Consider the following 23,409-nt stretch of genomic DNA (forward strand, 5'->3'; position numbering starts at 1 on the left):
AGATCTCAGCCTCCTGAGTAACTAGGATTACAGACATGAGCCATTAGTGCCCATTTGAGATTTAGTTTTGCATGGGAAAAATATTCTGAAGCTAGATAGAGGAAGGGGATGGTTGCACAGCAATGAGAACATACTTAATGTCTCTGCGCCACACACTTCCAATGGTGATGATGGTAAATGATGTGAGGAATATTTGACAACAATTTTGAAAATGTCAAAAGATCAGTCTGAATGAAACGGGGGACATAATAGATCTTTTTATCACTATTATTTTAACTAATGTACACTAATGATCCAAAAAGGGGCCCATTGTGATATCCAGACATGCGTATAATGTACTTTCATCACATTCACCCCTCTATTATTAGCCAAGTGGCTCCTTGTGTAGCTGTATGAACCAGTGGCTGCAAGGGCAAAGTCCTTAACATGCTATAGAGAGCCGAAAGCTGAATGAAAGTGACAGGCAGCCCCAGAACTCCTAATAAGCACTTGCGCTCTCCCTCGCTTTCTCATTCTCTCGCTCTCCCCCCTCCTGTCTTTCAGGAGAAGTCAGATTAGAGACAAATCTGCCATGTAATCCTCCAGCCTAGCGAGGGCCCCAGCTGGAATGGAGCAGAGTGGAAGGTGTCGACAAGCCTGAGATTTCTCTTCCTCCTCTTCCCCCCACATTTTCACCCCATCGCCTTGCTCCTCATCTCCCTTCCCCAGGGGCCTCTTCTGCTTTTGTCTACCTTCCTTTCACTAAAGCTGGGGAGTCCATGTGCCCAAGCAGGTGCCTGGGGACTTCCAGCACAGTAATCTGCTTTGGGCTAAATTGGGACTTGATCTTCTGCTAGCCCTAATCATCTCTTAACACCTGCTTGTGCAGGGCACGCCCCTCACGGCCTTTCCCACCACCTTCTGCCTCTGCCACCGCCACTCTCCTTCCTCAGGGACTTGAGGCAGACACAGATCTGATGATGACCCTCCGTGGGGCCGCGCTGCACAACGCTGAGCTCCGGCATCAGCGTAACTGCACAGAACCGTGCGGAGGGCCGGCTCCAGAAGCTACCGATTAGACGGCACTCAATCTTCCCCAAGGCTTTCCAACAGCATGCAATCTTGGATGCTTTCATCACAGCCAGAATGGAAGGTTAATTTAAGGGGTGCTAGGTGAAGCATAGCCAAAGCCTATAAAACTTCAGGGCGGCCAGGCACTGGTGGCTCAAGCCTGTCATCCTAGCTATTCAGGAGGCTGAGATCTGAGGGTCAGGGTTCAAAGTCAGCCTGGGCAAGAAAGTCCATGAGACTCTGATCTCCAATAAACCATCAGAAAACTGGAAGTGGTGCTGTGGCTCAAGTGGTAGAGCACTGGCCTTGAGCTGAAGAGCTGAGGAACAGCACCCAGGCTCTGAGTTCAAACCCCACAACCAACAAAAAAACAAAACAAAACAAAAAACAAAAAACAAATTCAGGGCAGCTCTGGCTAGCCGGTGTGGTCCAGAGAGGGGGAGTACAGAGCAGGGGCTGTGAGGGAGAAGGCCAGGAAGGGCCTCCTGCTGTGTAGACCTGGCTGGGCCCTGAGAGCCAAAAGAGAAACACGCTTGCTAGTATCTAGTTTATGTCCCGAGCTGCACTGCCATCAACACTATTAGTCTAATCCGACTGCTTCTTAGTGAGTCCACGAGACAGCTTACTAGAAGCTCTGGCCGTGACCTTCATTCAGCTCTTAACACTGTCCAGCAGGTCAGGGGCTTTGTTGTGCAACCACCACCACAATCCATCGCCAGAATTTGTTCATCGTGCAAAGCTGAAAGCCTGACCCTATTAAACCCTATGTCCCAGAGTACGCCCTTCCCCAGGCCTTGGCAATCACCATGCTATTTGCTATGCTTTGGCTATGGTAGAGCCCTCCTAGAAGTAGAATGAGACGCTACTCGTTTCTTTATGCTTGGGTCACTTCAGTGAGCAATAAGTCCTCAGGGTTCATGTGTATTGCAGCATGTATCAGAATTCCTTTCTTTCTTTCTTTCTTTGTTGGTCATGGGGCTTGAACTCTGGGCCTGGGTGCTGTCTCTCAACTCTTTGGCTCAAGGCTAGCACTGTACCTCTTGAGCCACAGCACCATTTCCGGGCTTCTTAGTGGTTTACTGGAGATCAGAGTCTCATGGACTATCCTGCCTGGGCTGACTTTGAACTGGGATCCTCCTGAGTAGCTGGGATGACAGGCCTGAGCCACCAGTGCCTTGCAAGAATTCCTTTCTTTATTCAGGTTGAGTAATATTCCCTGTACACACATACCATACTTTACTAATCTAGTCATCTGTGGATGGGCGTTCTCCTGGCTCTTGTGATCAATACTGCTGTCAAGTCTTTGAGGATCTTTTCCACAATGAGAGCCCTGTCTCAATCTAGCTTTAGAATGCCTTCCTCATCCCCAAGTTATCCTGTACCCACCAAGGAGTCACTGCGCCTTGCCTCTCGTCGTGTCCTGGCAAGAACTCATCTGCTCCCTGCTCAGCAGATCTGTTTTGTTTTGTTTGCCTATTCTGGACATTTCATTAACAGAATCATCCTTCTGCATCTGCCTTTTTTGATTTAGTGTAACATCTCAAGATTTGTCCACATAGTGGCCTGGAAAGAACTTCATGCATTTTGTTACGGCTGGATAATATTCCTTTGCATGGGTACACCATAGTTGCTTACTTATTTGTTCCTGTGGACAGTGCTGCTATGAATATTCATGGACAAGGTTTGGCATATACTTTCCAGGATGTGTATGGGCCCTGGCAGAGATGTGCCACTCCACAAAGATCCCCTAGCCTGGCGGCCAGTATGTGGCATGGACGAACTGCTTCTAGGAGTCACTATTGTATGGGCAGCCAAGCAGAGGCACCACCTGGCCCCAGCCTTCAGTTTGGCAGCCAGGGCTTCCTCTATGCCAGCAGGAGAGGCTCCTTAAGCTTGGAGCCAGGAATATCAAAGTCCCAGTGCTAAGATTAGAGATGTAGAGGTCACCACTACATGTGGCTTTACTGAGCTCAAAGGCCAATTCAGAAGACGTGTCTGAAGGCAGTCAGACTCCAAGACTGGCAGCTACAGGAGAGAATGGGCTCCCTAAAGGAGCTGGGGACAGGAAGGGGGTCCTCGGTTAGAGAGGGAAGGCGAGGCTATGGAATTAGGCAATGCTCTTGGAATTGTTGCCTCTGCCAAGCATGAAGCCACCTGTAGACCACCGCTGAAGATCAAGGTTTGAAGCCAACCTAGGCATGAAAGTCTGTGAGACACTGTTTCCCACTAATCACCAAAAAGCCAGAAGTGGAACTGTGGCTCAAGTGGTAGAGCACCAACCAACCTTGAGCAAAAAAGCCAAGCACTCTTCCTCTCGGTCCCATATTGAACTTGAGTTGGAAGAGGCGAGTCCGGTCTCAAAATGGAGGGCCATGATCCAAAGGAACCAGAGCAGCTGCGGAAGCTGTTTATTGGTGGTCTGAGCTTTGAAACTACAGATGACAGTTTAAGAGAACATTTTGAGGAATGGGGCACACTCACAGATTGTGTGGTAATGAGAGATCCTCAGACAAAACGTTCCGGGGGCTTCAGTTTTGTGACTTATTCTTGTGTTGAAGAGTGGATGCAGCCATGTGTGCTAGACCCCACAAGGTTGATGGACGTGTTGTGGAACCAAAGAGAGCGGTTTCTAGAGAGGATTCTGTGAAGCCAGGAGTCCATCTAACAGTGAAGAAAATTTTTGTTGGTGATATTAAAGAAGATACAGAAGAATATAATTTGAGAGACTACTTTGAAAAATATGGCAAGATTGAAACCATAGAAGTTATGGAAGACCGGCAGAGTGGAAAAAAGAGAGGATTTGCTTTTGTAACTTTTGATGATCATGATACAGTTGATAAAATTGTTGTTCAGAAATACCACACTATTAATGGGCATAATTGTGAAGTGAAAAAGGCCCTTTCTAAACAAGAGATGCAGTCTGCTGGATCACAAAGAGGTCATGGAGGTGGATCTGGCAACATTATGGGTCGTGGAGGAAACTTTGGAGGTGGTGGAGGTAATTTTGGACGTGGTGGAAACTTTGGTGGAAGAGGAGGCTATGGTGGTGGAGGTGGTGGCAGCAGAGGTAGCTATGGAGGAGGTGATGGTGGATACAATGGATTTGGAGGTGAGGGTGGCAACTATGGTGGCCGTCCTGGTTATAGTAGTAGAGGAGGCTATGGTGGTGGTGGACCAGGTTATGGAAACCAAGGTGGAGGATATGGGGGTGGTGGAGGAGGATATGATGGTTACAATGAAGGAGGAAATTTTGGTGGCGGTAACTATGGTGGTGGTGGCAACTATAATGATTTTGGAAATTACAGTGGACAACAGCAATCAAGTCATGGACCCATGAAGGGGGGCAGTTTTGGCGGAAGAAGCTCTGGCAGTCCATATGGTGGTGGTTATGGATCTGGTGGTGGAAGTGGTGGATATGGTAGCAGAAGGTTTTAAAAACAACAGAAAAAGGGCTACAGTTCTTAGCAGGAGAGAGAGCGAGGAGTTGTCAGGAAAGCTGCAGGTTACTTTGAGAGAGTCGTCCCGAATGCATTAGAGGAACTGTAAAAATCTGCCACAGAAGGAACGATTATCCATATCCAGAAAAGTTACTGCAGCTTAAACAGGAAACCCTTCTTGTTCAGGATTGTCATAGCCACAGTTTGCAAAAAGTGCAGCTATTGATTAATGCAATGTAGTGTCAATTAGATGTACATTCCTGAGGTCTTTTATCTGTTGTAGCTTTGTCTTTTTCTTTTCTTTTTTTCTTTTTTTTGGGGGGGGGTCCGGTCGTGGGGCATGAACTCTGGGCCTGGGTGCTGTCCCTCAGCTCTTCAGCTCAAGGCTAGCGCTCTACCACTTGAGCCACAGCGCCACTTCCGGCTTTTTTCTTTTTGCTTATGGGGTGCTGAGGAATCGAACCCAGGGCCTCATGCATGCAAGGCAAGCGCTCTACCACTGAGCCACCTTCCCAGCCCCTCTTTTTCTTTTCATTACATCAGGTATATGGCCCTGTAAATTGTGGTAGTGGTACCAGTAATAAAAAATTAAGGAATTTTTAACTTTTCAATATTTGTGTAGCTCAGTTTTTCTACATTTTAGTACAGAAACTTTAACAAAATGCAGTTTTGAAGGTGTTTCCTTGTGGGTTAACATTGTTAATTACTATTTTGTATGAATTTTGCTAACGGTAACTGTAAAGAAACACTTACTGACTTGCACTTTAAGGGGACTCTATTCCCCTCATTTCCAAACCATGATACGAATGGGCGCTGACATGTAGAGAGAATAGATACTTGTATGTATGCATTGTGTGTTTTAGATACATAGGATTGGGTATTTAAATTAGTATATTTGTGAATTTAATAGCATTAAGATTACCTTCAAATGAAAAAAAACCCTCAAAATCCCTATTTTTTTGTGCATTTTCTTTCAATGTAATCATGGTTTTAGTGTGTTTTAAGATTTGCTGAATGGTAGCTGTGTTTAGAACATCTCCATTCTACATTTACCCTAATCGCATTGAGAATGACTGCTACCATAGTTTTGGAGCGTAAAGCATGTCTGCTGCCCTCTATTTAAATTTGTAAAGGGTAGTGGATGTTTTCCACATCCCTTTAGAAACCATTCTTAATTTTTGATTCAGGACCACTAAGTGTGCAATGTCTGAGCATATTAGTGGATACCTGATTTTATTCTGTTTTTCCTTTGAGACCCCTGAGGCCTAAAAGTTTTTATTACTTTCCTTGGTTTAATTTCTCCATGCAAGTTTTCAGAGCAAGAGAATAAACAGACACTTCATTGTCAAATCCTTTACTGGTTGGCATGCTTTCCTGTTTGTACCCTACACATTTTTCTGAGTGAATCCAAGGATAAGAGATATAATTGTCCAAAATAACAAATGTAGCAGATATGTAGCACAGTTGCTTAGTACAAGCTTCTCACTTCCCAAAGACCTGGATTGAAATTTGGGTAGTTTTTGAGTTCTTAGTTAAATTCCTACAGAACACACTGTTACTCTTGTGTATATTTCAATCTAAATCATGTTGGTATGAGTTAGCGATCTTGTTTGGAAGACTCTGGTTGAGAAGAGATTTCAATAATAAGGTCATACATTATATAAACCAGTGTCTACTGTTTGCGCTAGCTAGTGCTTTCAGTTTCACTCAAACCCTTAGTATGTGCCCTGCTGTTACTCTTTGACAGTGAACGTTGAATTCAAGATTTTTACATGGTTTTTAAAGTACTAAGCAAAACAAGCAAGAAAAGGGGGAATGGGGCGTGCCAGTGTTTGAATATGCTCTCTTGTTGCTCTAATTCTGTGCATTATTAATATTTGGATGCATGCAATGTCAGCATGGAAATCAGTCTTCACAGATACTGAAGTTTTCCAGAAAACACTCAAACCAATAAATGTATCAAGACAACATTCCATTGTTAATGGGCATATGTGAATAAGCAGTGTAGAAAATAGGCTTATATTAGAAAATGGTTAAGTCTTATTAACATCAAGTGTGGTTATGTAAATGGACACTGTCAATGTTCATAACTTGGATACTTGGTCAAAATAATGCTTGGAAAAGATTAAAATTGAGCTAAACTGTCTCAAATTTTTTTTTATTCGTTATAATAAAGTTTGAAGGAATGGGGAAGATTTTTTTAAAAAAACCCAAGCACAAGGCCTTGAGTGCAAGCCCCAGTACTGGCACAAACCCATAAATACAAAGAAGATGAAGAAAAAAGAGAAGAAGGAGGAGGAGGAGGAAGAAGAAGAAAAGGAGGAGGAGGAAGAGGAAGAGGAGCAGGAAGAGCCCCATGAGAGAGGCAGATCAGACTTGGGGTGACTTCTCCACCCACATCAGTCTGCCTGACTGATCTAAGCACATGTTGCAATCGAAGGGGATGGTGGGCCCATGAGCGAGGGCTGCAGAAGCTCCCATGAGTGTGTGCGAGCCCAAGGTTGGTAGGAGGCCTGAGTTCAGTTGCCAGAAAATCTCTCTGAGCCACTCTCCAAGGGAAGGGAAGAGTGGGTGGGGGAGGTCTAAGTCCTGGGCCCAATTAAGAGATCAGATGGTGAAGGGTTTGGGAGCTTTTAAGGTGAGGAGGCCCAGGCTGATCCTGCAGGCTGGTATAAAGCGCTGTGACCCCCCAGGTGGTGTGCCAAGACAGGAGGGCACTGAAGACAGGCTTTCCTCAGCCATGGCCCAGCGGTGGGGTCCTCAAAAGCTCACAGATGGGCAAACACAGGGCAGCAATGAAGACAGCACCCAGGCAAGCATCTTTACCTATACTAACATCAACTCCACCAGAGGTAAGCAAGAGGTGCCACGGGGGCCACCAGCCACCCTATCTCCACCACATGGGGTCTCTTGTACACCCCACTCTCATGCACAGCTTTAACGAGGACATGAACGGGTAGGTTTCTTTTCCTGTACTGTGGAGTGTGCATTTTGACACAGCATAGGCGTCTGCCAAGCCTTTGAGAACCGGTGTCCCTGAAAGGCTTTCTTTGTGGCCCTTGCTCATCTGTGCAGCTGCTGAGTTCTCAAGCATTGGATTCTAGGACATCTATCTGGCCGCAGCTTCCCTTGCAACCTGGGGAAGGAGATGAGTCAGTCTTCACTTCTCAAGCCACATGCAAGCCAGAAGGGTGGCCTGGAAAAAAAACACTGAGCCACTAAGTGTGGCGGGGGGGAGGGGGAGTAGAAAGGCCCCCAGATAGGGAAGCTGGGAAAGCCTGAAACTGAGGGGCAGACAACCACTAGAACCTTAAGATTGGAAAAGTGGGTGCCAGAGACTCTTACTGGTAATCCTAGCTACTCAGGAGGCCGAGACCTGTAGGACTGAGGTTGGAAGCCAGCCTGGGCAGAAAAGTTCTTGTGACTCCATCTCCAATTAGCCAGCCCAAAGCTGGCTGGAGCATCAGCTGTGAGCAAGCAAGTGCAAGGCCCTGAGTTCAAATGCCATTACTAGGAGGGGAGGGAAACTTGGCAGAGCCTGGAGCAGTTAAGCAGCTGTGTAACTGTGTGCCCAGGACATACACCCTTCGGCTGCCCACTTCTGGGGAGAGCTGGCAGCCTTTCATTTTGAGTGGTTTTGAGAGAAAAGGCAACACCTCAGGCCAGGTGCTGGGCGCTCACACTTGCAACTTAGCTACTCAAGAGGCTGATATTCGAGGATCGCAATTTGAAGCCAGCCCAGGCAGACAAATCTGGAGGTGAAGATGTGACTCAAGTGATAGAGTGCTAGCCTTGAGCAAAAAGGGCAAGCACAAGTGCCAGGCCCTGCATTCAAGCCCCAGTACCAGCACCAAAAATTAGACCAACAAATCAGACTCATCCAGGAAGCCTGAGCTCTGCCCTTGAGCCTTGCGCAGGTGCACAGGTCTGAGTGTGGCTCTCCACCAGACAGGATTGCTGTTCAAGTGATGCTGTCCATGCTTCTTCCCCAGCTCTGCGTCTCCTCCTCCTCCTCCTCTACCTCCTCCTCCTCCTCCTCCTCCTCCTCCTCCTCCTCCTCCTCCTCCTCCTCCTCCTCCTCCTCCTCCTCCTCCTCCTCCTTTATGTCTGCAGTGGGGCCAGAACTCTCGGCCTGGGTGCTGTCCCTCAGCTCTTCAGCTCAAGGCTAGCGCTCTATCATTTGAGCCATAGCACCACTTCTGGCTTTTTCTGCTTACATGGTGCTGAGGAATCGAACCCAGGGCCTCATGCATGCAAGGCAAGCACTCTACCACTGAGCCACCTTCCGAGCCACTCCATGTCCCTTCTTGTAACCTCCCCAGTGCCTTGGGTTGACAATATGTTGACCATAGTGGCCAAGGCCAAGTCCGAATTAGCAATAAGGTTTTCATGCCAGACTTGCTGAGTGGCCAGCAGTTTACCTTGACATCTGTTTGTGCCCCAGAATGGGGATAGAGGTGTCACAGTGCTCTCTCTGCCGGCCCAGGCTTGAGTCAGGCATGGTATCTGATTTCAAATGAAATCAGATTGGTTTTCACACAACTTCAAGCCTATACCAAACTAGAGCAAAGGCTATAGAGCACCGAGGTCCTCATCTGTCAGTTTCCATGAGGCTTATTTAATTTAATAATTTATGCTTAACTCTTCCCTTCTGATTCTTAGAAACAAATCCAAGACGTCATATCTTTTCTTTGCTGTATCTTCCATATATGTCTGACAAAATATAACCAACCTCACACTTGTAATCCTAGCTACTCAGGAGACTGAGATGTAATGATCTTGGTTCAAAGCCAGCCCATGCAGTAAAGTCTGTGAGACTCTTATCAGCAATTTTTAAAAAATGGAAGTGGAGCTGTCGCTCAAAGTAGTAGAGTTTGCCTTAAGCAAACCAGTGCATGGACAGCTCCCAGGCCCTGAGTTCAAGCCCCATGACTGACAAAAGAAAGAAAGAAAGGAAAGGAAGGAAGGAAGGAAGGAAGGAAGGAAGGAAGGAAGGAAGGAAGGAAGGGAGGAAGGAAGGAAGGAAGGAAGGAAAGAAGGAGAAAGAGAAAGAGAAAGAGAGCCGGAGGTGGTGGCTCACACCTGTCATCCTAGCTACTCAGGAGGCTGAGATCTGAGGATCGCGGTTCAAAGCCAGCCCAGGCAGTAAAGGTCGTGAGACTCTTACTTTCAATAAACCACTCAGAAAACCAGAAGTGGTGCTGTAGCTCAAGTTGTAGAACACTAGCCTTGATCTGAAGAGCTCAGGGATAGTGCCCAGGCCCTGAGTTGAAGCCCCATGACTGACAAAAGGAAGGAAGGAAGAGACAGAGAAAGAGAAGGGGAAGGAGAAAGAGAAAGAGGGCCAGGCATTGTGGCTCATGCCTGTAATCCTAGCTATTCAGGAGGCTGAGCTCTGAGGATCGCAGTTCAAAGCCAGTAAACCACTCAGAAAACCAGAAGTGGCCCTGTGGCTCAAGTGGTAGAGCACTAGCCTTGAGCTGAAGAGCTGAGGGACAGCGCCCAGGCCCAGAGTTCAAGCCCCATGACTGCCAAAAATTAAAAATAAGAGAATCATTTAACCCTGGGCTTTCCTTCACCAGACAATGTGGTTTAACTTGCTTCTCTACTATCATTTGCTTCTTACTAATTTCCTGTAAAATAGTAGCTGTCTGATAGTCTAACTGTTCCAAGAGACAGGATCTGTGGCACAATAACAACAGAAACAAGATTGCATGAAATGTTCCAAACCTACAGGGAAGGCTTATAGCAGCACTTCAGCCTTAGCTGCTCAACTTCCGCTTGAGCTGAAGGCTCAGCACTGATTGAGAGAGACCAGGCTGCTCTCTGAAGCTATGAAGATGAAGGGGAGAGACTGCGTCAACCCTGCCTTACACTGGAAACAAAAGCATTTTCCCAATGTTCAGTGTGCCTACAGGCACAGCTGAGTCACATCCGACTCAAAGGTTAAGACAGAGCCAATATGGAGGCAGGAATGCTAAGCGTTTTTCATAGTGCAGCACGCATCCATAGCCTATGTATCTGCCGTGTTTTCTTGGCAAAGCAGCCTTCAAGTCTCTGAAAAGTAACCTAGGCAACTGTTAGCACAATCCCCATGGCAGAGGTGTTATCCATAACAAAGCGACCGGGAACAAATAATGCAATACCTAGCTGTGGGAACTCCAAAATTATCTTCACTAAGAACAAGTGAAGCTAGAGGGTGTGATCAGGTTTTCCTGCAGTAACATGACTAGAATCAGGCTGGTGTATGTGTGTGTCCTGGCAAGACCATTTTATAGGAAGTTAACACTTTCTGTGGTGTTACTGAAACTCAATACCCAGACCCATTAAACCACTGGAGAGCCAAAGGCCACTGGCTCACGCCTGTAATCCTAGAAACTCAGGAGGTTGAGATTTGAGGATTGTGGTTCAAGGCCAGCCCACACAGGAAAAGTAATGAGACTCATCTCCAATGAGCCACTGAAAACTGAAGTGGTGCTGTGGCTCAAGTGGTAGAATGCTAGCCTTGAGCAAAAAAAGCTAAGGGACAGCACCTAGGCCCTGAGTTCAAGCTGCAGACACAGACAAGCATGCACAGACACACAGACAGATACAGACACACATACACACAGAGAAACTATTGGAGATGCCAAATGATGGCATGCTGCTATCTCCTTACCTTGTCCTTATTGGTAGATTAATTTGTTAAATGTAATCCATTTTTACTACAGGGCTCCCCAGGGTACAATATTATGAGAGCAGGATAAACTCAGTTTTTTTTTCCTGTTATTTCTCCATTCTCAAAATAATGAGCTGGCTCATCAATGGCTCCTTCCCATTAAGAATCCTGGTCTCCATGAATTAGAATTGAATATCATGCAATTACTATTTTTTCTATCTTACAACACACACATATGTGCGTGCATAAATCATCTCAGAATAGCAATAGAACACAACCATCGATAATAGGTAGAGCACCAGGTAGGAATGAGAGTAGAGTGAGTACACGAGGCCTTGAGTTCAACCCTCACTACCAGCACAATATATATACTTTTTTTGGTTAGTTGTGGGTCTTGAACTCTGGGCCTGGGCGCTGTCCCAGAGCTCTTCAGCTCAAGGCGAGAGCTCTACCACTTGAGCCACAGAGCCCCTTCCAGTTTTCTTGTGGTTCATTGGAGATAAGAGTCTCCTGGACTTTCCTGCCCGGCCTGGCTGAGAACCATTATCCTCAGATCTCAGCCTCCTGAGTAGCTAGGATGACAGGTGTGAGCCACCGGTGCCTGGCAAAACTAACATTTATACATGTCTTTTCCTCCTGATCCTAAGGATGAAAAGGTTGTATAAGCCCATGTACTTTGAGTCTCTTAGAATAATACATTTCTGGATGGTTATGCCACTGGTTTGATATGCATTCAGGTTAATTTTCTTTGGTTTTGATAATCAGGGATTGTTTTTTAAATGTAAATTTTATTTCAAAATTAGTTGTAAGTTTCCAAATTAAAACCTAGAACACAAGGTCGATTTGAAGATGGGCAGCTGCCCCCATCTCACCCACTTCTCTCCTTCCTTGCATTTTTTTAGACCCATTTGTCTGAACGTTGATACCATATGATAGCATTCTCTTGCTTATTCTCTCTGGTTTCTTCATGAAACCAGTTCTAGAACTTCCAGGAGACAGGGGCAGACCCAGTACTGCTCCGGTGACATGTCTACAGGCCCCTCCTTTCCTTCTGCTGCTTCTTGGCCCTGGCACTTGGCTACACTTGTCCTTGCCCTGCCCAATGGTATTCCATAGATCATCCGGACAGAGAACCATCTACTGCTCGTGTTGGGAGTTCCTGTGACTCCTGTGCAGGATTTAACATAGGGAGCCCCTGTGTTAGGAACAAACAGAACCCATACACACAGCAAAGCAGAAGCATCCTGGAGTCCAGGGTGCTGGGAGTGAAATTCCCCCAACCCTTCTAGCCAGGAAGGGCCCTGCTTTTCTTTTCTTTTTTTCTTTTTTTTTTTTTTTTTTGGCCCGGCTTTTCTTGAGCTACTTTGGGCAGGGCTTTTGTGATATGCCTCAAAAGAATCCGAATACATCTGGGGGCTTTCTTTGTATGCTTTCCTAGGCAATATGAGGACTTACTATACAGACCTAGATACTAGAGCTTGTAACGACTGCAAGTATTCTGCCAAAAACATGATGATGGTAGACTTGTCTCCTTCCAACATAAAAAGGGAGAGAGCCCCTGTATTGTAATAAAGATAAGTTACTCTTCTTTTTAGTCTGACTTTTCAAGAGCTACCACGATTAAAGTACCACCTTCTGAGTAGCATGAACAATAGAAATGTGTTGTCTCCAGGCATGGACACCAGAAATCTGTGATCAACTGTCAGCAGGATTGGCTCCAGGGGAACACTTGTTCCATGCCTCTGTTAGCTTCTGGCAGTTGCTAGCACTTTGGTATTCTTTGAGAAGTTGCACCTGATTTCCACCTTCACCTTCACACGGTCCTCTATGTGTATTCGATGTTTCTTTTACATGCACACCAGTCCCACTGGATTAGGATCACCCCAGTGTCATCATGGGGAGGTTCCTGTGGGATCAGGGCATTGTCACAGGTAGGTCATGCTGCTGCCCAATTCCTATTTCTGTTCTACGCCTCTTGCCTCTAGGCCCTTTTGAAGGTCCAAATTACCACATTGCTCCCAGATGGGTATACCACCTCACCACCATCTGGATGATGTTTGTGGTCATTGCATCTGTCTTCACGAATGGGCTTGTGCTGGTGGCCACCATGAGGTTTAAGAAACTACGCCACCCTCTGAACTGGATCTTGGTGAACTTGGCAGTTGCCGACCTAGCAGAGACCATCATTGCCAGCACCATCAGCGTTGTGAACCAGTTCAACGGCTACTTCGTGCTGGGCCACCCTCTCTGCATTGTGGAAGGCTACACTGTCTCCCTGTGTGGTAAGCTGTAGGAGATGAGCCTGGTGTGTATCCGTGGCAAACCTGAGGTTCACCTATGTGGGCCTGTGCGAGGCACAAGGGAGGCAGGCTCACAGGAGAAGAGGGGTCACGGTGATCACAGGAACGAGAGGACAGACAGGATTCTGGAGACTTCCATCTGAGCATCCATTTTCAAAGTTTGCTTGAGTCTAACATATCTCAGGGCTCTACTCTTGAGACAGGTTCTGCCTGGGAACAGTTGGGGGTTGTGAAGCTCCCGTGGAAAGAGCCAGATCACTCTAGAACAGTAGGGAAAGGAACAGAATTCCCACCCGAATCAAGGATATATGTACTGGAACCCATGATTGAGCTTTCTCTGGGGGAAGAATTCCCATTAGAGCATTCAGAGTATTACCATTAGATCCCACATTCCTTTCTTCATACTCCCTCACACCTCTGGGTCACCATTGACTTAGTTCAACAAAAAGTGGCCAAGAAATCCCAATGGATGCTAAGGAGGGCTCCATCCCCAGATAGTGACCACACAGTGCCCCACTAGTCCTCTTAGCAGAGGAGGTGGTAAGAAGAGACCATGAGCAGTTGGCAGTCTGGGGGTGGGAGCACTGGTGAGCAGCGCGGCTCTGCTAAGCAGACATGAGGTGGGCAGGCTCAAGTCCTGAAAGTAGAGACTTTATTTTGAGAACAAAGTCACCCGTGGGCCTTCATCGCCATCCCACTGGCCTGGGCAAGTACACAACAAGCAACAAAAGCTGTTCCTGCTCTTGCCTCCTTGTCATCCTCCCTGGCCTTTCCTTTCCCTCCCTTCCCCACCCAACTGCTTCTCACTGAATACATGATAGCTCTGAGATAGTAGACACTGGCCAACATGCCAGCACTCTTCTGAAGCTATGGAAGTGCAGTAACTGGGGAAAGTGAGACAGATGTGTGCTTCTGTGGTCATGTGACCCTTTCTAAGAAGCACCTCGCATATCTGTCCATATCTGTCTCTGCTTCTGCCAGGCTCTCCCACTCTCTTTTGCCTCTATTCAGTGTGTTCTTGGGTGGCTTCAGTGCCAAGCAACCAGCATAATTTTAGTGGCCCAGATGCCCTCAAGCATGTTTGTAAATGCTTGAGATGAGACCCATAGGATTACAAAACAGCCAATTACATTAAAAAATAGTTATCAAAGTATTATATATATATATATATATATATATATATAAAAGCACTAGAGTCTTCCATTAAAAGTATTAGTTCTGGGCTGGGAAGGTGGCTCAGTGGTAGAGAGCTTGCCTTGCATGCATGAGGCCCTGGGTTCGATTCCTTAGTACCACATAAGCAAAAAGAAAAAAGCCAGAAGTGGTGCTGTGGCTCAAGTGGTAGAGCACTAGCCTTGAGCTGAAGAGCTGAGGGACAGTGCTCAGGCCCAGAGTTCAGGCCCCATGACCAGACCCAAAAATAAATAAATAAAAGTACTAGTTCTAACAAGCTGGTTGAGGTACCTCATGCCTGTAATACCTGCTACTTGAGAAATAGAGATTGAGATGTTCACAGGTCAAGGCCAGCCTAGGCAAAACATGACATCCCATCTCAACAAACTAGGCAGGCATAGCAGTTCACACTGTTATCCTATCAGGTGACATAAGTATGAGAATTGTCCCCCCAAGTCAGCCTTGAGAAAAAAAAAAGAATCAAAACAAAAATAAAACTAAAAGCCAAAAGAAAACACACAAAAAAACAAGAGACCCTATGTGAAACAAGTAAAGCAAAAAAGTCTGTAGACTACCTGTCTAGCAAGCCCAAGGCCCTGAGTTCAAACCACCAAAAAAGTACTAGTATTAAAAGTATTTATTGAAAGCATTTGTAACCCTGTTGTGCACTAAAGTATTAAATAACAAAATCTGACCTGACAAGTACCAACATTTCAGTGTGCTGATGAACGTGTGCAATATTTTGTAACGTCTGCCAGCTATGTAGTATGCAAACATCTGTCATTTCTCTCTGGCTGACCAAGTCAGTGGTATTGGGAATACAATGCCAATTGTCCCTTAGAGGTTAGTGGACATGTTCTGTTTCCTTGCTCTTGGCTGTGATCATAGGGCACCTCAGAGTGGTCATGCATGTGAAAGGGCTAGCCATCAGGGAGACAATTAGCACAGTCTAACAGGGCCCTGGAGGCAGAAAAGCATGGGGCCATTGGCTTACACAGCTCTTTCTTGCCTTCCTCTTTGGTGATGGGGTATGGAGGTTGAAGTGAATGCTCAAGAGTTCCAAGTTCCCTTCAGTGAAAAAGTAAGGGACACCACCCAGGCCCAGAGTTCAAGTTTTAGTACTGGTATGCATGTGTGTGTATGTGTGTGTGTGTGTGTGTGTGTGTACACACGCACGCGCACACACACACACATACACACACACAGAGTTGCCATTCGCCCAGAACAAATGACACCCTGGATCTGAAAGAAGATTTTGGAGAATTTAGTTTGGTGGCTAGGAAAGCTCTTGATCTTGAAAGTTGTTAGCCAGTGTGGGGAGGAGCAGTGATGGAAGTATCTCCTTTGCTCCAGCCTGAAGCCCTCCTCCGTCTGCTCTCCTCTGTAGGGATCACAGGCCTCTGGTCTCTGGCCATCATTTCCTGGGAGAGGTGGCTGGTGGTCTGCAAGCCCTTTGGCAATGTGAGATTTGATGCCAAGCTGGCAATCGTGGGCATTGCCTTTTCCTGGATCTGGTCTGCTGTGTGGACAGCCCCTCCCATCTTCGGTTGGAGCAGGTAAGGGTGAAGGGTGCCAGGAAATTGGATCTTTTAGAACTAGGGATGAAGACTCAAGAGTTTTAAAACTTGGGGCAAACCACTTCCTGCCTCTGGACCTCTGTGTCCCCTTGCATGAAGCAAAGGCATACAGGAGATTCTGCCTAGACTCTTTGGAGTACACATGGTATACGCAACATAGGTGGTTCCCCAATCTCAGAAACACATTTCTCCCAAACATGAGCAACTCATAGGAACATTTAGAAAAAAAAACCACAACAAAAACAAAGAGCACAGGCTATCCATAGAGATGTTAGTGATCACTGGGAACTTCACATTCCAGGGCCTACTTGACAACTTTATGGCAGGCTTTTTTCTCACATATTCTTCCTAACACCTTCAAAGACTTCTTGGGATGTAGGTACACCTGGGCACATAGGTTACCAGTGTCCTAGACAAACTACTTCTTTTGAAAAAGACCTACATTTATTTATTTTTTTTTTTATTTTTTGGGTTTGGTCATGGGGCCTGAACTCTGAGCCTGGGCGCTGTCCCTCAGCTCTTCAGCTTAAGGCTAGAGCTCTACCACTTGAGCCACAGCGCCACTTCCGGCTTTTTTTTTTTTTTTGCTTATGTGGTGCTGAGGAATCGAACCCAGGGCCTCATGCATGCAAGGCAAGCACTCTACCACTGAGCCATCTTCCCAGCCCAGGAGAGAAAACTTTTTTGGTAGGTTGGAGAGCTTGAACTCAAGGCCTAGACACTGTCCCTGAGCCTCTATGTGCTCAAAGCTAGCACTCTACCCCTTGAAACATAGTACCACTTCTGGGTTTTGAGTAGTTAATTGTAGATGAATCTCACAGGGACTTTTCTGCTTTGAACCGTGATCCTTAGATCTCAGCCTCTTGAGTAGCTACAATTATAGGCATGAGCTACCTGCGCCAAGAGAAAATATTCTTTCTTTGAGTAGCTTCCATGATTCTGGGAAACAAGGCCATTGTGAAAGTTTGTCTTCATCTCCCACCCTCCTGAGCCCCCAGGCCCCTGACAGCTTCCAGTAATTGAACCTGGACAAGAGCCACCCCTGATGGAGGCTGATTGAATTATTTATTTAATCCTCATGGCTACTCAGTGTTAGAAATAGCTTGGGATGTTGGGGTGTCGCATAGGTAAGGACACCAGTTCTAAAGGAATTCGTCAAGGCGAAGTTTATTTCTGCATAAGGCTGCACCATCAGCCCAAAATCTGGCAAACAAGCACACAGAGCAAGGAGACGGCTCCCTTTTTATCCCTAACCCAGCAAACCCCACCCCCCTCCTCACTTTGGTTGAGCCCAGGATCACCATCTACAAAAGGATGTGGCTTAACTAACAGACATAACTAAAATTCAAGGAGCTTTGAACAGGATGTCTTAATTGAAATACTCAGGAAAAGCATGTATGTAACTAAAATGTAATTAACAACCAGGCACCAGTGCCTGTAATCCTAGTTACTCAGGAGGCAGAGATCTGAGGCTCATGGCTGGAAGCAAGCCCAAGCAGAATAGTCCCCATGAGTGTCAGATCTCTAATAAACTATTCAAAAAAGCCAGAAGTGGTACTGTGGCTTAAGTGGTAGAGTGCTAGCCTTGAGCACAAAAAGGCTTGGGGACAGCGGCCAGGCCCTGAGTTCAAGCCCCAAGACCTGCTTAAAAAAAAAAAAAAAAGGGAAAAAAACTAACAAGAGTTAACCACCTGGCCAAAGCATGAGCCCTTCAGAAAAAAACAATTCTCTCAGGGCTGGGAATGTGGCTTCCTGGTAGAGTGCTTGCCTAGCATGCATGAAGCCCTGGATTCAATTCCTCAGTACCACATACACAGAAAAAGCCAGAAGTGGCGCTGTGGCTCAAGTGGCAGAGCGCTAGCCTTGAACACAACAGGGCTCAGGGATAGTGCCCAGGCCCTGAGTTCAAGCCCCAGGACTGGCAGAAAACAAAAACAATTATCTCAATATTCTAAAGGAAGCAACCTACTTTGATAGAAAGATACTTTTCTCATACCAGTTAGCAACTCTAGTTACTCTAGTTGTAGCCTAGTTGACCTCAGAAAAAAAGGTTCATGTATACATAGGTGTTCTTAGATCGAACAAGAGGGAGCCTTACCTTCCCTTTGAAAAATCACTACCCCAATTTTTCTTTTGGAGTGATGAAAATATTCTGGAAATAGCAGTAATGTTAGCACATTAGTGAATGCCCAAAGACCAGGAGCCTGTAATCCTAGCTACTCAGGAGGCTGAAATTCCAAGAATGTATTTCCAAGTCAGCCACGGTAGGAACGTCCATAAGACTCATCTCCAATTAACCAGTAAAAAGCCGGAAGTGGAGCTATGGCTCAAGGGGTAGAGCACCAACCTTGAGCAGAAAAGCTGAAGGATAGTGCCCAGGCCCTGAGTTTAAGCCCCAGCTCTGGGGCTTAATACAAAATAAAAACCCTATGAGCTTAGAGGCATGCCTCAAACATGTGCTTATCCTTGAGTTTAAATCTCAGTACCACCAACAAACAATTTTTTTAAAAAACACACACAAAAAGCTCTGACTTATATCAGAGGCATGCCGGGGCCGGGGTGTATTGTGCTGGCCTTGTGAGACTCAGCCCTTCTCTCCAGGTACTGGCCTTATGGCCTGAAGACATCCTGTGGCCCGGATGTGTTCAGTGGCACCTCCTACCCCGGTGTGCAGTCTTACATGATGGTTCTAATGGTGACATGCTGCATCATCCCACTCAGCATCATCGTGCTCTGCTACCTCCAAGTGTGGCTGGCCATCCGAGCAGTAAGCCCCCACCCTTCCGGCTGCACTCTGGGTTGACAGGAGGTCGAGGCAGTGACACAGAACCAGCTGTGTCACACTCCCTTCCCTCTAAGCTGCTCTTCTCCCAAAGCAGCCTACTGAGCCTCTTAAACACATAAGAGAATTCCATCCTAGGTACTCAGGACTCAGATCTATCAAAGCCAGCCCGGGCAGGAAAATGCATGAGCCTCTTATGTCCAATAAACTACTCAGAAAAAGCTGGGAATGGAGCTGTGGCTCAAGTGGTAGAGCACTAGTCTTGAGCAGATATAGTCCTGGGTGACTCCCCAACTCATTGTCGCTTGTTGTTGTCCCTGGCCCACCCCCCAGGTGGCAAAGCTGCAGAAAGAATCTGAGTCCACTCAGAAGGCCGAGAAGGAGGTGACACGCATGGTGGTGGTGATGGTTTTTGCATACTGCGTCTGCTGGGGCCCCTACGCCTTCTTTGCATGCTTTGCTACTGCCCACCCTGGCTATGCCTTCCACCCTCTGGTGGCTGCCCTACCATCCTACTTCGCCAAGAGTGCCACGATCTACAATCCCATCATCTACGTCTTCATGAACCGGCAGGTAAGCAACACTGGGTGGATGGAACTCAAAATATACCCGGGAGGAGCCTGGTGATGCCTGTACCCTGGAATGCTATCATCAATGAGGAGCCCCTGGGACATCTGGGGAGCAGAGGTTCAGAGAAGCTCTCCAGGGGAGAAGGAAAAGGCTCAGCATGCCACCCAGCCCCAGCCAGACCTTGTGCCAGAGTTGTGTGAGCACAGCTCCACAGCTCTTGGGGCTACAGATTCAAGTCTTCTCTTAATCATCTCCATCTGCTCCTTTCAACCCCTAAGGTCAGCCAGGCACCAGTGGCTCACGCCTGTAATCCTAGCTACTCAGGAGGCTGAGATCTGAGGATCACAGTTCAAAGTCAGCCAAGGCAGGAAAGTCTGTGAGACTCTTATCTACAATGAACCACCAGAAAACCAGAAGTGGTGCTGTGGCTCAAGCAGTAGAGCACTCGCCTGGAGCTGAAGAGCTGAGGGACAGCGCCCAGGCCCAGAGCTCAAGCCCCACAACCAACCAAAAACAAAAACAAAACCCTAATTTGTGGAATCTCCTCCCTACAAAAACAAAAGCAGGCCCTTCTGACTGCATTGGCTGAGAGCTGATGAGACTTGGGGAGTCGATGTGTTCGCTGGGGTGGAATGCGCTGTGGTCTGTGATGGCAGCTTTCCTTGGCTAGCATAATAGGCTTTAACAGCAAGTTGCCCATGACTCCTGGTGGGTTACAGATGACCTTGTGAGATTTATCGCCTTCGGATGCAGCCCTTCAAAACAGTTCTTTGCTACAGTATTGGAGGTGGAATGCTAGACAAGCGGTTTCCCTGCATGACACCAGTCCTCTTCTTCCATCTCATAAACACTCCATGGCTTCATCCTTGGAACAAGCCAGGTAGAGAGGTCTGTAGAAAGCATTAAGCACCTCTTCTTCTCAGTCATTTTGAAACACTAAGTACAATTAGTCCCACAACAATTCCTAGAAAGAGTCCTTGGCATGTTCATGCCCAAAGAATGTAGCTCTGGCTGACCGTCACCTGCTTCCTGTCTTTCACAAGCATCTCTTGTTAAGTCTAGGTTCAATTTGAGGAATCCTAATCTATCTTGTCAAACACTGTCTCTGTTTCTTTCCACTCCTCCTCCCAAAACTTCCCCTCCTGACAAATGTCTGCACTTCTGGACCTTGCCAGGTTTCTAAGCTTTGCTTTCATCCATTCCACTTTGCTACTTCAGTAGATTTTCTACAATGAAGGTCAATGAGGAAAGGGAGTTTTGCTCTTGCTGTTCAATGCTGTATCCCTCTAGAACTGTGTGCCACATAGTGAGTACTCAATAAGTACGTGTTAATTGAATCTCTTGGCTTCACTTACTAGATCTTCACCAAGACCATTCTGGTTTGCAGTCCATTTATACCATCAATCTCAACAATTATGTTTTGTTAACATTCAGAGTTTTGATGATAGCTGGATATACATAGGTCTGAAATCCCATCTACTCAGGAGGCAGAGAGAAGAGGACTGAAATTTGAGGTCAGCCTGGGCAAAAGTTGTGAGCTCTTAGCTCAAAACAAACACCACCACCAAAAATATTTGAAAATCCAGGTGTGATAGTGCATGCCTATAATTCCACCTACTTGGGAAGCAGAGGTAGGAGAATTATGATCCAAGGCTGGTGATGCAAGTTAGCACTAGATGCTATCGGAAAAACGAAGACTGTTTCACTAACAAGCTCTAGGCCCTGATCCCCAGTGCCTGCAAGATAGAGGAGAGAGGAGAAATGGGTAGGCCTGAATGCTTGTAGTATGGATTCTAAAATCTGTGTGGTTGGGTTAATTATAAGACATCACTGAGAAACTGATAGAACTCAAAACTTGTTAGGGGTCAGCCAGAAAAGAGAAGACCCCTTTTGGGAGCAGAAGACTTTCTTTGATGAAGAGGTGAGGGAGCTAGCTACACTATTATTGACCTAGTCCTTACCTCGCCATCCATTTCCTTTGAGACAGGGTGCCACTACAGAGCCAGTCTGTCCTCAAAGTCATTCTGTAGCACAGGTACTGTTGACCTTCCTGCTTCAACCTCCTGAGTGTGAGCATTACAGACACATGCCATCACATTCAGCTTAAAAAATGAATGGATCACTTCTTCCCTCTTTCTAAGGTGCTGGGAATGGAACCCAGGGCCTCATGTATGCTAGGCAAGCACTCTCCATTGAGCTACATTTCCAGCTTCCCTGAGGTTAGCAGGATAGAAATAAGATGTCATCCACATTCCTGGTCATTAAATTGCCTCTGGGCTTCTTTTTTTGGTGGTGGTGGTTATAGGGCTTGAACTCAGGAACTGGGCGCTCTCCCTGAGCTTTTCACTCAAGTCTAGTGCTCTGCCACTTTGAGCCACAGTGCCATTTCTGGTTTTGTGGTGGTTAACTGGAGATAAGTGTTTCCATGGACTTTCCTGCCTGGGCTGGCTTCAAACTGTGTTCCTTAGATTTCAGCCTCCTGCATGGTTAAGATTGCGGATGTGAGCCACCAGCGCCCAGATGCCTCTGGGCTTCTTGCTAGATATTCTCGATATGGGTCACTCTGTGCATGGCCCTTAGCTGGCATCATGTTTAGCTACTGCATAAGTATCTTGGTACTTCCATAACAAACTACCAGAAACTTGATGGCTTGAAACAATTTGGGATTAGCCAGATATTGGTGGTCACATCTGTAACCCTAGCTACTCAGGAGGTTGAGATCTGAGGACCATGGTTCGAAGCCAGCCCAGGCAGGAAAGTCAATAAGACTATTATCTCCAAAAAGCTGGAAATAGAGCAGTGGCTCAAATGGTAGATGCTAGCCTTGAGCAAAAATAGCTCAGGGACAGTGCCCAAGCCCTGAGTTCAAAGTCCCAGGACCAGCACACACACACAAAACAATAACTTGGTATTGAGCCTCTCACTTTTCTGGAGGCCAGAAGAAGTCTGGAGTCAAAGATGTTTCCTTCTGGAAGTGCTGAAGGAGAATCATTTCTGTACCTCTCTCATAGCTTCTGGTAATTCCTTGGTATTCTTCCAATTTCTGCCTTCATCTTTACATGGTCTCGCCTCTGTGATATGTAGCTGCATCTGAATCTTCCTCTTATCATAAGAACAGCGGTCTTTGGACTATGATTCATATTAATCTAGCATGAATTCATCTTAACGAGCACCTTAATTACACATACAAAGACCCTATTTCCAAATAAGGACATATCGCAGGTTCTAGGAGTTAGGACTTGGAACATATCTTTTGGGGAGACACAATTCAACCCACAGCAGCCACCATCAACTGCTCACTCAGATGACTCAGATGGCCGCCTCCATGTGCAAAGAATGACCTGAGCCTTCCTCCATCCCACTGATGGCATCCTAAATGAGAAGGTGATGGGTAATGAACGACCCACGCCTTACGTTTAGCACAGCACCCTTGCCCTTCCTGCCTTGCTGAACAATGCTTTCTATCCTTCCAGTTTCGAAACTGCATCTTGCAGCTTTTTGGGAAGAAAGTTGATGATAGCTCCGAACTCTCCAGCGCCTCTAAAACAGAGGCCTCATCTGTCTCTTCAGTGTCCCCTGCGTGAGGTCTGCCTCTCCCCTCCCTGCTTCTCCATCCTTGTGAGGTACATGTAATTTTTCCTTGCCCAAACTAACAAAGTCCCAGTGACTGCTACAATCATTTGGGACCCCCGAAGCCACTGCGTGTATAGGCACCAGCCCTTGGAGAGAGCAAAGGAAATAAAGAGAAGAACAGCACAGCGTGGATTTCCACCTTTTTCAGGTTTCATGTCTACAGGCAGCATGGAAGAACTGTGGTGAAGTGGAAGTGGGAGGTGGTGGGTATGTGCATGCGTCTCACTGG

The 23,409-nt window shown here is 46.6% G+C and overlaps 2 protein-coding genes across 2 annotated transcripts; both read left to right on the forward strand.

Annotated features, from left to right (window-relative positions):
* The first annotated feature begins 3,384 nt into the window (after positions 1–3,384).
* LOC122097025 (heterogeneous nuclear ribonucleoprotein A3-like) lies at positions 3,385–4,514 on the forward strand. Its single transcript, XM_042667498.1, is given in 2 exon segments — positions 3,385–3,608; positions 3,611–4,514. Coding segments are annotated over 2 exon segments (1,071 nt in total). The 5' UTR covers positions 3,385–3,412; the 3' UTR covers positions 4,486–4,514.
* A 2,713-nt stretch (positions 4,515–7,227) lies between these two features.
* LOC122097064 (medium-wave-sensitive opsin 1) lies at positions 7,228–23,141 on the forward strand. Its single transcript, XM_042667548.1, has 6 exons — positions 7,228–7,339; positions 13,131–13,427; positions 16,006–16,174; positions 18,797–18,962; positions 19,311–19,550; positions 23,021–23,141. The coding sequence occupies exons 1-6, from the start codon at positions 7,228–7,230 to the stop codon at positions 23,129–23,131; spliced, it is 1,095 nt and encodes a 364-aa protein (XP_042523482.1). The 3' UTR covers positions 23,132–23,141.
* Positions 23,142–23,409: the final 268 nt, after the last annotated feature.

Source organism: Dipodomys spectabilis, unplaced genomic scaffold, assembly GCF_019054845.1.
Source record: "Dipodomys spectabilis isolate Male_0828 unplaced genomic scaffold, ASM1905484v1 ptg000411l, whole genome shotgun sequence".
NCBI lineage: Eukaryota > Metazoa > Chordata > Mammalia > Rodentia > Heteromyidae > Dipodomys > Dipodomys spectabilis.